This window comes from Micrasema longulum, unplaced genomic scaffold (assembly GCF_059751315.1).
Source record: "Micrasema longulum isolate JH-2025_06_02 unplaced genomic scaffold, ASM5975131v1 h1tg001659l, whole genome shotgun sequence".
In the NCBI taxonomy this organism is placed as follows: domain Eukaryota; kingdom Metazoa; phylum Arthropoda; class Insecta; order Trichoptera; family Brachycentridae; genus Micrasema; species Micrasema longulum.
Window position 1 is genome coordinate 310913 of NW_028278838.1, and position 13777 is coordinate 324689.

Genomic DNA, 13777 nt, shown 5'->3' on the forward strand with positions numbered 1-13777 from the left:
TTATGCGGGTGAGATTCATCTAATTGAATTATTCCACCTATAGGTCTGTAAAGTGGCAACTTAAACCAGCCATTGACAGGTCATAAGCCCTGTAGATGTCTAGACTTCTGTATTACCTCCTCTAAAATGTTCTTCATGTCTGTTGTTACATGTTAATTAAAAATGATAAAAGCGCCATCTATGAATATTTAGTTTCATGTTTTCACTTAGAATCACCTTGTCTGAAAAAACATTTCCTTTCTCTTTTTTGATATTTCCTCCTTTCCTCTTTCCTCTATATTCCTTTTTCCCATTGGGTAATAGTATTGATTCAAGGTAATTTATATACAAACACGGTTATTTCTATGTTAATATATCTTAAGTTTTTTTTTCTCTATTGAATATGTTTTGTAACTTGAATTATATAAAGAAAACTTTTATTTTATTGGTTGGTTGGAAAAAATTCCATTTGGCATTTACATTATGTACAAAAAGTTAAATAACTAAATGCCTGAAAATCCACTTTTCTTTCTTAGAACTATTTTTATCTCTGGTGCAATAAATTTAGACCTTAAATTGGGTATTTTTAGAAGCAGCGTAGATTGTTTTTAATACAGTAATTATTTCATAAGTAAATAAATAAGCCTAAATATATCAGTATTTTTTAAATTTTCCTCAAAGTACCTTGACTATTAAAATATCTTCGTGGACTGAAAGAATTATAATGTATTATATAATGTAGACTTCTATCTGTAAAGATGTATAAAAGACAACTATATTTGTACTATTTTACTCTTGTGTAATTTTAATTAAATAAATAAATATTATTATGAACATTTTTGTGTTTTTCTATGGCTAGTTTTTTATTTCAGAATAATTATCTTGCCCATGATTTGATTCTCGGTGATATCAAAGTAATTAAACTGGATTTTTCTTAAACCTGAGTATTTTGTATTCTGCCACAATTTATAATTCCTCTTTTGTATTGGGTATTGGGCCACTTCTTAATCTGACTTTTGAAAAACAAGCCGGTTGATTTCAACATCAGATTTGATGCGATGAAATCTATTGATTACAAAACTATGTAAGTCAAAGTTTCAATTTATTTATTAATTACTTTATTAATTTAATTCAATCAAACGAACGTAAATAATATGTTGACACAAGCATATGTAATATTATAAGGTAGGTAAGTATCTGACTAGTTAGGTACTAATTAGAAAAAAATACATGGAGATTTTTCTTAAAGCAACATTTTATTTGTTAAATGTTGAAATGTCAAGGAAACACGAATTTTATTTTGTAATATTATATTGAAATACTAATCATTTAGGAGTGTGTGTTTATCTAATAAATAAAATCACACACAGCTTCAAATAATGGTACAGAATACAAAGAAGTCATTTAAAATTTATACGAAATTCATTAATTCAGAATTCCCTACAAAATTTCAGTTAATAATTTAAATTTCCCTCTTAAAGCAAAATCTAATCGCCATGTTGTTTGACATGCGCATCGATGATGCTTCAATTTTACGTCCATAGAGAGTGGCCATTTCTCTTTCTAAAGTTTACATCGGATCTGCTGTTCTAACACATTTGACAACGCACCGGTGCGAAAGGGACGCGCTCACGTTTCTAACAATTAGACGTTTATTATCTGTGGTTTTCGTATCATGGAAAGATCATAAATTGTATGGCATATCAAAATTGCCGAATTTACGAAAGAAAATCAAAAAATAAATAATAAATCGCGTTCAAGGTGAGTTCTCCCGCATATTTAATGACATATGTGACCGTTTTTAGTGAAATTGTGCAGTGATTGCATTAGAAAATTTGGCAAGTTTACCAAAATTAGTTGAAGGGTTGTGTATGCACTTTGTCATTAGTTTACGAAGATAAATGCATCGAGGGTAAAAATGGCGCTGACTTAACTAACATGCATGCATTTTTAACACACTCACAAACTTTAATATTCGCCAAAATCACAATTAACGCCACATTTCCCCCATGCCGGATTCGTGTCGAAAATATTGACATACGAAATGTCATATGCACCGATTGCATAGGGTAATGTGTTTCCACATACTTTGTGTCTGTAATGACATAATTTGCAGTGTTTTTTTCTTTCGCAGGCGGCTGAGTTGACTCTGGGATTGAGAAATTCGTGTAGATAATTGAATTAAATACCAAAATGGGCGACCAACAGTTCTTTCTCAAATGGAATGATTTCCAAACGAATATGGTTACGTCTTTTAGGCACCTAAGAGACGAAAAAAGTTTTACCGATGTAAGTATTTTTATTTACAATAACAAACTCACGGTATTCTATGTTTCTGGTTTGAAATAATAATCCCGATTTGAAAAAAAAATTACAAAAATAGTTACGAGTGAATTGGAGGTTAGTTTAATATTCGGTTTTATTATTATGATCATTATTATTGTATGAACTGGCTGCATGCGTGTACCTTGTGCATTGTTTTTTTTAATAAAGAAATATCAGCAACACGCATACAATAGGAAATTTTATAAATTTATTTCAATTCATTTATTGGACCAAAATAAAATCACTGCATCATTCCAACAGAATCAATATTACTGATGATTGACCTGTTTGATTGAAATTTTTCCAACTTATTTATTTATTTATTAACGGACATTGTCCATTTATACAATTTATAGGGTTTTAATATTACAATACAAGAATAGTTAAAAACATTTTTAAAAAAAGAAATGAAGCATTGACAAACATAAGGGACATCGAGACAAGATCTGGACTATTTATTTAGTGCTCGTTTAAATCGCTGTAAATTTGAAACAAAAAAGTTCAGATCTTGTCTTGAGTTAACAATACGACCAAGACAGGTCGGGTTATTGGAGAATCAAGGCCATAGTTTGTTCTATGCTGATCGGTGAACAGTACTTCATTGTTTCTCAACCTACGAGTCGGAATATGGAATTCTACCTGTCCCAGTAATGATGGAACATCGATTATACCATTTAGTATGCCGAACATATATATGGAATCAATATTAGTTCTACGTTTTTGTAGATTAGGAATATTGAACATTGACTCTATATCTGCATAAGAATAATTACCTCTCTCTAGTCCAAGCATCCACGCTACTTTTTGAAGCAAGCGATGCTGGACTGATTCAATGTGATTTATTAAGTAAAAACTGCCTTTTTTGTCATGCTCCAAATGATGAAATCAGGCGAGAGTGTAAATCTGAGTCAAGTATAATTGATAAGATAAAGAAAGGGTCTCTGAGATGGTTTGGTCACGTAAAACGAATGGACGACGAAAGAATGGTAAAACAAGTATATATGGCGAAAATGAACGGCAACGTGAGACGAGGACGACCAGGGAAGACGTGGCATGATCAGATAAACCAAAATCTTAAGTCTGGTCATGTCAAAAGCAGACAGAACCGAAGGGCATGTGTGACAAGATGTATGAATGTGGAAGAGGCTAGGATTGTATGCCAGGATAGACGTGTGTGGCGGTCCATTCTCTCTGCCTACCCCTACAGCGAAATGGCGTGATGGTAGTAGTAGTAGTTGTCATGCTCCGTGCGCCTGCTACAGACATTTTATTGAAAAACCCTTTCATAATCCCTGATAAAATAAGTTTAAAATACTCGAAATGCATTAAAGCCACATTAAAGTAGTAGCTTTTATGAAAATCATTTTCAATATTTTTTTCATACGTTTTCAAGAAACTTCGCCGTACAATTGAATGCTTTGAATGCATTCTTACCACATATAAGATCAAATTTTTTATATCCAATTTCTCATTGGGCAGAACTTTATTGTTCAGCCCTATGAGAAAGTAGAAAGACACAATGGTACATAGTAGACTTTGTGGGAGGGAAGAAATAAAGCTTGGGATGTTTGTTGGCAGACCTAAGAATTCTGGGCATAGGGGAATGAAAAACATAGTTAGTTCTATGGTTATCGGTATGAAAGAGTCAGTTTTGACTGAGGTTTCTAGTTGGAATATTAAATTTTATCGAGCTCAGTAGTTCAGGCGCATCAAAGAGTGAGTTAAATATTTTAAATAGGACTAGAAGGTCGGATTTATTTCGACGGTCTTGAAGAGAAGATATATTTAAGCTAGTTTCTACCTCATTATATGTATATTGGTCTCTGGATATGCCCAACCTCCAGTCTTTACTCTCCCTATTTTACTTAAAAATTGATGTTGAACTGATTCAATATTCTTGATGTGAACATCGTAATATGGAGACCAGACAACAGAGGAATACTCGTGGTGGGGCTAACCAGGGAACAGAAGATAGTTTTTATGTTAAGACAGTGGCAATACAATAACTAATTATATACAATGACAATAGTCCAATAGCTATAACTGTGCTAATTTTCCACCCGAGTATAGCCGAACGTAATCCGACACATCCCAACCCCAGGTTTCGGACAATTTTGGCAACAATCTTAAATCTGTAGCTCAATCACAAATAACTATCGACGTGCTAATAAGCGACGTGATAACAATTTCTCACTGTGGTTGTTTATCGTATTCGCGATCACAATGGATCATCCGCGAACACCTAATATTAAATGTCAAAATATTTACGTTTCGCGATGTATAATCCTGCTGGGCAATCACATATTTCAATTTCACTAGTGTGAATATGAAAAATATTCCAAAACTGCCATGTTTATTTATTTATTTATTATTTATCATGCTATTTATTGCATTTAACCAGGGGTTGGCGAGCCAAATGTCAAGAAAAGTAGTCGCCATAGTAATTGTAATTTAATTTTCATTTTTTGTATTAGATACTCCTTACTAGAGATTACACACGCGTTGACTTATGACTGCGATAACTTAAGCATGTTCATTATTGTTCATTGTGATTGAGCTACTGGTCATGTCAAAAGCAGGCAGAACCAAAGGGCTTGTATGACAAGATGTATGAATGTGGAAGAAGCTAGTAATGTATGCCAGGATAGCTTGTGTGGCTTTCCATTCCCTCTGACTACCCCTACGGGGAAATGGCGTGATGGTAGTAGTAGAAAATGTTTTTCCTCTTTTGCAATAATTTAAACATAAATTTGATTTTAGGTAACGTTAGCATGTGAAGGGCAAACTTGCAAAGCTCACAAGATGGTCCTATCGGCGTGCAGTCCATATTTCAAGAGCTTATTAGAGGTAAGTCTACTAGAAGTGGAGATGATTTCCGGCTTTCTAAAGTGAGACTGACTGAAACTCAAAATAACCCATTCTTTGAAGGTTTGAAAATGTTGAATGGGTTGTCATAAAGTCTCGGGGAAGCTGGAAGCGTCTCCACTTTTTGATCAAAATGGTTTTTTATAAATTTTTTATTTTATTTATTTCGTCTTAAAATAGTACAAAAGTGTTTTTTATGTTTTTATTTTAATATAATTCAAACACTTTACTTTATTGTCAAATTAAAGCAAAATATAAATGGGGGCTAGATTACTTACCGTCCATGCACTCTGTATCTGCAAGACGTCCTGTAACCTAGCTCCTATATGTTAAAATTGAAATATATCATAACTGGAAAGAAGGAACTAGAATCCTAATCGTCCATGCGCTCTGTAGCTGCAAGATGTGCAGAAATACTTATTTATTGTACAGCGCTCTTGAGGTGATTTTCACAAAAATGGCGCTGTAAAAATTATCCAACTATGTATATATAGATATAATTGGTTGGTCTAATTAACTTTTCCCTCACTAAGCATCCAAAAATTACACCTGATCCCAATGGGGGGACCAAACGACCCCAGCGCCTACTTGTATATGGCATCGGGAGAATAAAACGTTGGAAGTGTTTATGACCGTGCAATAATTTATTCATATTTTCTTGTAAACATATTTTACTCATTTTTGTTAGTTTGCCGAATGCTTATGTACATAAAGTGAAATTGACCCTTGTGTAATTTTTTCTGATTTAATATTAAAAAAACTATTTAAAAACAAAAACAGGAAAATGATTCTTTCTGTTAATTTCACCATTTCAAAAATTATAAGGCAAATAGCTTTAATAATACTTGAATTATCTAATTAAAATCGGTCTATGGGGAATTCGAATCCCCCCCTTCGGTCCGGCTAGATCGAACAAAGTAAAACTTTACCAAGGAAGTTTATTGATATTTTATCAAAATATTTTGTCAATTACTACAAAAATCGTCAATACTGTCATCAAATTATTTCTGTATTAAAATGGCCGATAAAAAACAGTGTTGGAATGAAGAAAAATAAAGGAAATATTACTGTTATAGTGTACCCTACAACAAAAATATAGTAGATTTTTAGAAATCGTTATGTTAATAAACCATTGTTTTTTTTCCAGGAAAATCCGTCAAAGCATCCAATAATCATTCTCAAAGATGTATCGTATCTCCATCTCCAAGCGATACTCGAATTTATGTACGCCGGAGAGGTGAACGTGTCCCAAGAACAGTTACCAGCCTTTCTGAAAACCGCCGCCCGCCTTAAAGTCAAGGGCCTCGCCGAGCCCCCCCCCCTGCCCTCCGTCAAGAGGGAAGGCAACATTAAATAATAATTATTAATCATCCCCCTACTCTACTTTTGTCTCTGGTGCGCGACGCTCTATGGCAGACCCACCGCCGCCGCGGACGGAATTATAAATACATTTTTCTTAGACTATAGAGAATAGATCTGACCCTTGACAGCTTAGTGTTTGCGAACTTTTCACCCTTTTTTCATTTCGCATTCAGAGATATTATATTTTTTAATGAAGATGTATATGTACGTTGAATATTCCGCACCTTGATGCAAAACTAATGTGCTTATATATAATTTACGTAGCAATTTCATAAATTGTTGGAGTGGACTCCCTCATTCGACGTCAAGATTGATATTTGTTCCAACAGAAAGTCTGATTATTTTTGAGAAGGAAATATCTTTGTGTGGGGGAATGATCACATGAGTCAAAATGCCTTACTTTTCAGGAGAGAAGAGGAGTTTTTTGTGTCTCAAACATTGCCGGAATCAAATCTAACATTGAAAGAATGTCCCCTTTTTCTCCATGCTAATAGGAATTGGATTATTGCTAATAATTGGGAATACAAAGTTATGTGACAACTGTTCGATGTTACTTCGTAAAGGCATAAAGTTAGAAAAGGTTCTTTGAGAAAACTTATTTTGTAGCCGATAACTGATAAAATTATTTTCTGTAATAAAGTACATTAATATTATTTTTGATAACGTTATTTGTCTTACGTATTTTGGAACATGTGTAAACATAGTGGCATACTACAAGATGTGCAAATAAATGAAAAAAATTAAAAAGTTAACTTACGTGATTGTTCCCCCACTTGTAGATATGTAAGTCTAGGCATTTACGGGGCTTATTACCTGTCATTGGCTGATTTGGCTGTTTAACACGCTTAAATAAAAGAAGCATACAAATAGAAAAGTATTTTCAGGCGTTGCCTAATAGGTGAAACAATTCAACCAGGTGAATCTCACCCGCATCAAAAAAGGATTCAGCTCTTCAACTTCGCAAAAGTCAACAGATAGGAGAGTTAGAAAGAAGAAATATGGACTTTTAAACATAGATGTAATAATTTGTGAAATTTTTTATTAAATTTATTGAATACGAAATTTTTATTTATTTTATTTAAAATTTATTGCAACAGACTGGAAAAACATTTTAGATAAGGGGGTATGTTAGTCTAGCCATTTTCAGGGCTTATGACCTGTCATTGTCTGTGTAACATTGACCGTTTTGCCCATGTTTGGACATTCACATTTCTTTTGTTGATTTTTGTGAAGTTAAAGAGCTGAAACCTTGATCGATGTGAGCGAAATTCATCTGACTGAATCATTTCACCTGCCGGACAACGCCTGAATACAATTTTATTTCTTTTTTACTTCTTGGACCTGTTGGTTTTATAAACAATATTTTGATTCTGTTTTAAACCTTGTAGGTGAAATAATTCAGTCAGATCTCACCCCCATCAATAAAGGTTTCGGCTCGAAGGAAACGTGGATGTTCAAACACGGAGCAGAATGGTTGTTACTCGGTGTGTAAAATGGCCACTTAAATCGAACAACGACGGGTCGCGAGCCATGTAAATGCTGAGACATCCATATTCCCTTCTCACAAATGTTTTCCCTCTCTGTTGCGATAAATTCTAATTGATTTTAACATTAATATTTTTATTTTAAATCCATTCAACAATAATTACATTTGCCACAATAATTTTTTTCCACTCAGTCATTATTTTCAACAAAAAAAAATGTAAAATATTAAGCTTTTAAATTCAAATTGTTGGCCCTCATAAAACCACTTTCATTCCGTTATTCTAAATAATTCATATTCTGTACTATCTGTGGAATCATCTCATGTCTCCCAAATATATGTATTTTTTAAAAATGATTATTCATTTTTATAAAATAAATATAACCCAACTTTGTCTACAACCACCTATTTTCTATTTTTTCTACCGAAGGTTTGAAAGCTACACAAGCTTCTTAATAAGAAAAAAATAATAAATAACCAAATAAACAATATTTCTTTTAGTCCACTCCTGTCTAGTTTTGATGATCGTATCCATCTCACTTCACACTTCCCGTCATTAAAAGAACAACATGACAAAAACACTTGACTTGTTAGTTCCATAATATGTATCAATAATGTAATATTTAGTGATCACTGTAAAAATAAAATAGGATAGAATTAGTTAATTCTTCTCGTCCTATTTAAAATTCTCAGCTCACTCTTTGATGCGCCTGAACTACTGAGCTCAATAAAATTAAATATCCCAACTAGAAACCTCAGACAAAACTCACTCTTTCATACCGATAACCATAGAACTAACTATGGTTTTCATTCCCCTATGCCCGGAATTCTTAGGTCTGCCAACAAACATACCAGTCTTGATTTCTTTGATAACAAGTAAATAATAATTGGCTGATTTATATAGCGCTATTTTCGTGAAAAATCACCTCAAGGGCACTTAACAATTGTATACTTAAACTTACATTCTAACTAAGCTAAAGTGACATATTATATTTTCTGATTTAAAATTGAGGGTATGATAAACTAAAGAAGTGAGATTTTAGTTGGGATCTGAACTGACTGGGACTGTCGATGATTCGTAAGTTTGAAGGCAATCGGTTCCAGGCAGAGGGGCCGGCAACGGCAAAAGCACGATCTCCGAACCTAGTGTTCGGGGAGCGCTGGATTTGGACAAGTTTTCCTCTGCCTGAACCAAATGCTGACCTAAGAGTAGATTTTATTTGACATGTATTTTCCCTAATACAAAGGTCCGATAGGTATCTCAGAGCCATTTCATGAAGGGATTTGAATACTGTCCAGCAAAGCTTGTATTTTATTCTCTCTGGGGTTTTTAACCAGTGCAAATCTCGAAGATGTGAGATGTGAGAATATTTTTTACTTCTGTAATACGATTACATATTCTTTCATAAGTTCACTGAAACAAATTCAATTATAAACACCTCTCTCCCGCTTCCACTCCCACCAAGTCTACTGTATACCATTGTGTCTTTCCAAAATTTTCCATGTATACATATTATGGCCTTAAAAATGCCCATTGAAATGATGACATATAAATAAATGAAATAAAATAAATTATTTAAGTATACCTTGATAAAGAAGCTTATGTAGCTTAGAAACCAGTCGGTAGAAAAAAATACGAAATAAACTAAATTGTTTTTTATTTATTTTATTATAAATAAATAATCACAAAGTTAGCGCTTCAAATATAAATTTTATGTTATTCATTTGTTAGTTTTGCATTGAGATGGGGGATTCCACACTTAGCACATAGATTAGCAAAAACCAATTAATCAAAAAATTATTATAAAACATTTACTTGATTAATTGTGGTGCAGTTTATAGTGTACATACTTGTTTCAGATGTTTTGCAACACAGGCGAGTTCATTTGTCTTACGCTTCAAAAGAAAATAAACATTGTAGTAAAAAATGGTAACACTTATTTTGCAATGATGTTATATTATAAGCTAAACTTTCATGGAACTTAAGAATTGTGTAATCCGCAATGCGTAAAGGACATTATTTTATTGATATTTTTTACATTACAAGAGGTCCAGGGGTGCTATTCTGGGCCGCTCTCGCGGCACGAGAAAACAGTTTTTCTTGTGTATTTTGTATATAAATATGCGAGATAATACAGCCGCGAGAGCGTTTGGAATACCACCCCAGGTGGTGAACGAGGAAGTTAAGCCCTACGGGAAATTGGATACAAAAAAATGTTTTCTTATACGCGGTAAAAATTAGAGCATTAAATTGTATGGCAAAGTTTCTTAAAAATATTTTAATGAAAACGAACTACCTTGAATGACGTCACTTGTTCATATGAATCGACCAATGATAAAACAGTTGTGAAAGATTTCCGGATTATGGTACGTCGACGGACCAATAGGGTATTTTCACAAGTCGGAAATAACGTTAAATACATCTTCAGTGCGCGGGAAAAAGGGCTTAAGTCATAAAATGGTATAAAAGAATTAATAAAATTAAATGCAATATTTAATAAACCCAAAATGTTGAGGATAATTTTTTTAAAATATTACTCAAAACAGTTGAATCCTTATGATTTGGCAGCTGTTCTCGATTTTAAGACACGCTCAACACTTTTTTTTTTTACTTAAGCCCTTTTTTCCGCGCACGGAAGATATGATATTTAAAGCGAATTTTTACAATTCTATTGATATAACTATCGATTTATTCAAAACATGTTTTCATTTATAATTTTCGTTTTTAAAAATGAGCACATCCAAAACGGCCTACAGTTGGTATCACGTCATTTTGACGTCACGCTTTTTGACTGCCGACTGCGCTTCTAATAAACGTTGCTTACAATTTTAGCGCCAAAACGTCATACGAGCCGATTGTCCTACAGGCCGCAAAACGTCTCGTTTTTGGTTTATTAAAAAACATGCGTATTTTAAACCGTTCTAGAAAATTTATATGACGTCGCACGAAAAAAATATCAATATATCGTTGTAATTTTTTGCTTATTTAAAAACAAAAATAATTTTTCAAAATGTGATAAGACCCTATTGGCAGACTTGCTGAGAAGAAGCGAAGAGAACTTGAGACGTAACACACCGCGTAGTTTCAGAAATTCAAAACTTAAAAATTCGTAGCGCTGATAATACAATACATATATTTTTTAAAAAGCTTAGTTTAATGGTCTATTAATAAAAAAAAATATTGAACTTCCTCATTACAGCAGTTAACACCCAGTAGCTCAATCACAAATAACTATCAACGTGCTTAAAAACATGTTAAGCATTTGAGCAATCACAATGAACAGTAATGAACATGCTTAAGTTATCGCAATCATAAGTCAACGCGTGTGTAATCTCTAAGTCAACGCTCGTGTCAATTTGTTTTTTTTTCCTCATAAATAAATACAGTTCACTGGCGAAAAATCGGCGTTTACTATAAAAAATAATACAATATATTGCATTTGCAAAATAGTAAGGAGTTTCTAATACAAAAAAGTTACAATTACTATGGCGACTGCTTTTCTTGACTTTTGGCTCGCCAACCGCCAGCTAAATTAAATGGATTGCATGATAAATAATAAATCTCTCTTCAATCCGTGCCTCATGTCTGAGGATGGTGATTACGCCTGACTCCAGGCATGGCTCGTCTGTGGACAGTCTCCCTCCATCTGGAACGGTCTTGTGCTCTTCTATAGGCATTCGTCAGTGATGATTCTGATAACTCAGTGACTGTACCGCTCCATCTTGTCGGTTGACGTCCACGCGACCTTGTCCCTTCGACACTTCCCAGGAGAATAGTTTACAATACAATTACAAAAATAAATAAATGAAAATAGCAATTTTGGAATATTTTCCATATTTACACCGGTGAAATTCAAATATGTGATTGCGCAGCAGGATTATACGTCGCGAAATGTAAATATTTTGACATTGAATATTAGGTGTTCACGGATGTTGCTTTGTGATCGCGAATACAATAAACAACCATGGTGAGAAATTGTTATCACGTCGCTTATTAGCACGTCGATAGTTATTTGTGATTGAGCTACTGGTTTGAGAAAATCGCATTTAATGAGGAAGTTGCATAAAAAAAACGTTCTCTTACGTTTGGTAAAAATTAGAGTATTTAATTGTACGATTGGAATATGTATGAAAAAAATAACAAAAAATCAACTCTGTACCTTAGAGGATAAAACACAGGAGTCCACTTTTTGCTGTTTGGGAGTTAAAAATACAGAATTTTTTGCAATAAGCTATTTTATATTTTAATAAAACTCGAAAATCAACTTTTGTTATAAAAATGTTTTTTTAGGTTAAAATAAAAATCCAAAGTACACTTTGTTTTAATGCTAAAAAACATCTGTTGTCCCAGGTACGCTATTTTAATTTGTACTTTTACTACCAAAATAATCAATATTTTACATGGAAAGTTCTTCATAGATTAAAATTATCTCATTTGGTTCAAGAGTTATGTTTTGGAAATCGCACAATCGTGAAATCTTGTTTACTGAACATTTCATTCAATGTGACTCCCATGGTTTATCCTTCAAGGTACAGAACTACTTTGAAAAGCCACACAATCAATTATATGTTGTGATAGATTTCTAGGTAAAAAGGTTCTAGGTTCTCCTTTTAAATGTCGGGAAAACTCACTAACTAAACTGTTTTTTTTTTGTTTATTAACAAATTATCTCTCACCTCATTGTGTGATATCACTGAGAAGCGAACTCGGAATCCTCCGTGCTTGAGGCTAACGTCTTAGCCATTACACCACGGCATTATGGGCCGCCTATAAAGTCATGTCTATAAAATTTTGATAAATAATAGAAATTTGACTGTTGTTTGCTTCGTGGTCTTGTAGTTAGCGCATTTTGCTGAGCATTTCTAGTCTCTATAATGGTTTATGCATAATTTGATCTGTGGGTTCCTTATCTGTAGAAACATGTTGATAAATCTAATGAAATGGATGCTCCGAATAAGAATGACAGCTTGTCTCTAAAGCTTTCTCTCGGAGACTTTCTAAGTAGGGTATAAAAAAGAAAGAACCAGTATATTAAAATGTAAGATATAACACGTTAAAAACAAAAATACGTCAATATCCAAGTGAGTAGCGATTAGAACCGAAAAATCTCTATAGCTAAGGGCTGTCTGATACCAAGTAAAGAAATCATGCGATTCTGCCATTTTTAAAACGCCATTGTTTCAAAATCAACTAAACATTAAATAAAAAATCGTTTTTCTGATAAAAATTATACTTTAAGGTTTTGGATAGCTAAAAAAGTAGAGTGTGGCTACTCTGGCAGATCCACCTTATAGGCTGCTTAGAGATTAAGGTTTATTGGACTTTTGAGGAGGGCTAGACACCTAATAAAGTAAGCCCTTTAGCAGAAGTGGCTCTTGGTAAGCCTGAGAGATGCTGATTTACACCCGGATAGGAAGGACGTTGTAGGGTGTCTGGTTCCTCTCATGAATTCCCCTGTTTGAGAATCATTCTTCCCAGTACTATGGGGGAAAGTCACAGAGAGGTCCATTTTAGTGGAGAGGCTTCCCCGAAATCAGGGAAATTGGCCCCGATCTCAGCCAGACTTTGTTCCTTTATTGATGCTGATGTACTAGCTCTTTCACAGTGCTGGTAATTTCCATCTCGTCAGACAGCTGCCCCGAGGTATTAGAGGTGTGCAGTTCGCGAATTACCCGGTCTTACTGACAAGCTCGGAAAGAATCCAGTTCGCGAATGAGAAGAGCGCCCTCTTTTGATGCAATGATACGGAGACACGAATTCCT

At 33.8% G+C, this 13777-nt stretch overlaps 1 protein-coding gene across 1 annotated transcript; it reads left to right on the top strand.

Moving 5' to 3' along the window:
- The first annotated feature begins 1551 nt into the window (after positions 1 to 1551).
- Positions 1552 to 7593, top strand: lolal (longitudinals lacking protein-like). The gene is made up of 4 exons (XM_088237160.1): positions 1552 to 1740; positions 2114 to 2268; positions 5065 to 5151; positions 6317 to 7593. The coding sequence occupies exons 2-4, from the start codon at positions 2173 to 2175 to the stop codon at positions 6524 to 6526; spliced, it is 393 nt and encodes a 130-aa protein (XP_088093286.1). The 5' UTR covers positions 1552 to 1740; positions 2114 to 2172; the 3' UTR covers positions 6527 to 7593.
- The last annotated feature ends 6184 nt before the right edge of the window (positions 7594 to 13777 follow it).

Bases quoted from the DNA above. Each gene is read 5' to 3' on its own strand.
- lolal (XM_088237160.1), top strand. From the start codon at position 2,173: ATGGGCGACCAACAGTTCTTTCTCAAATGGAATGATTTCCAAACGAAT. The intron at 2,269-5,064 runs GTAAGTATTTTT...ATTTGATTTTAG, and splicing joins ACGAAAAAAGTTTTACCGAT to GTAACGTTAGCATGTGAAGG. The intron at 5,152-6,316 runs GTAAGTCTACTA...TTTTTTTTCCAG, and splicing joins ATTTCAAGAGCTTATTAGAG to GAAAATCCGTCAAAGCATCC.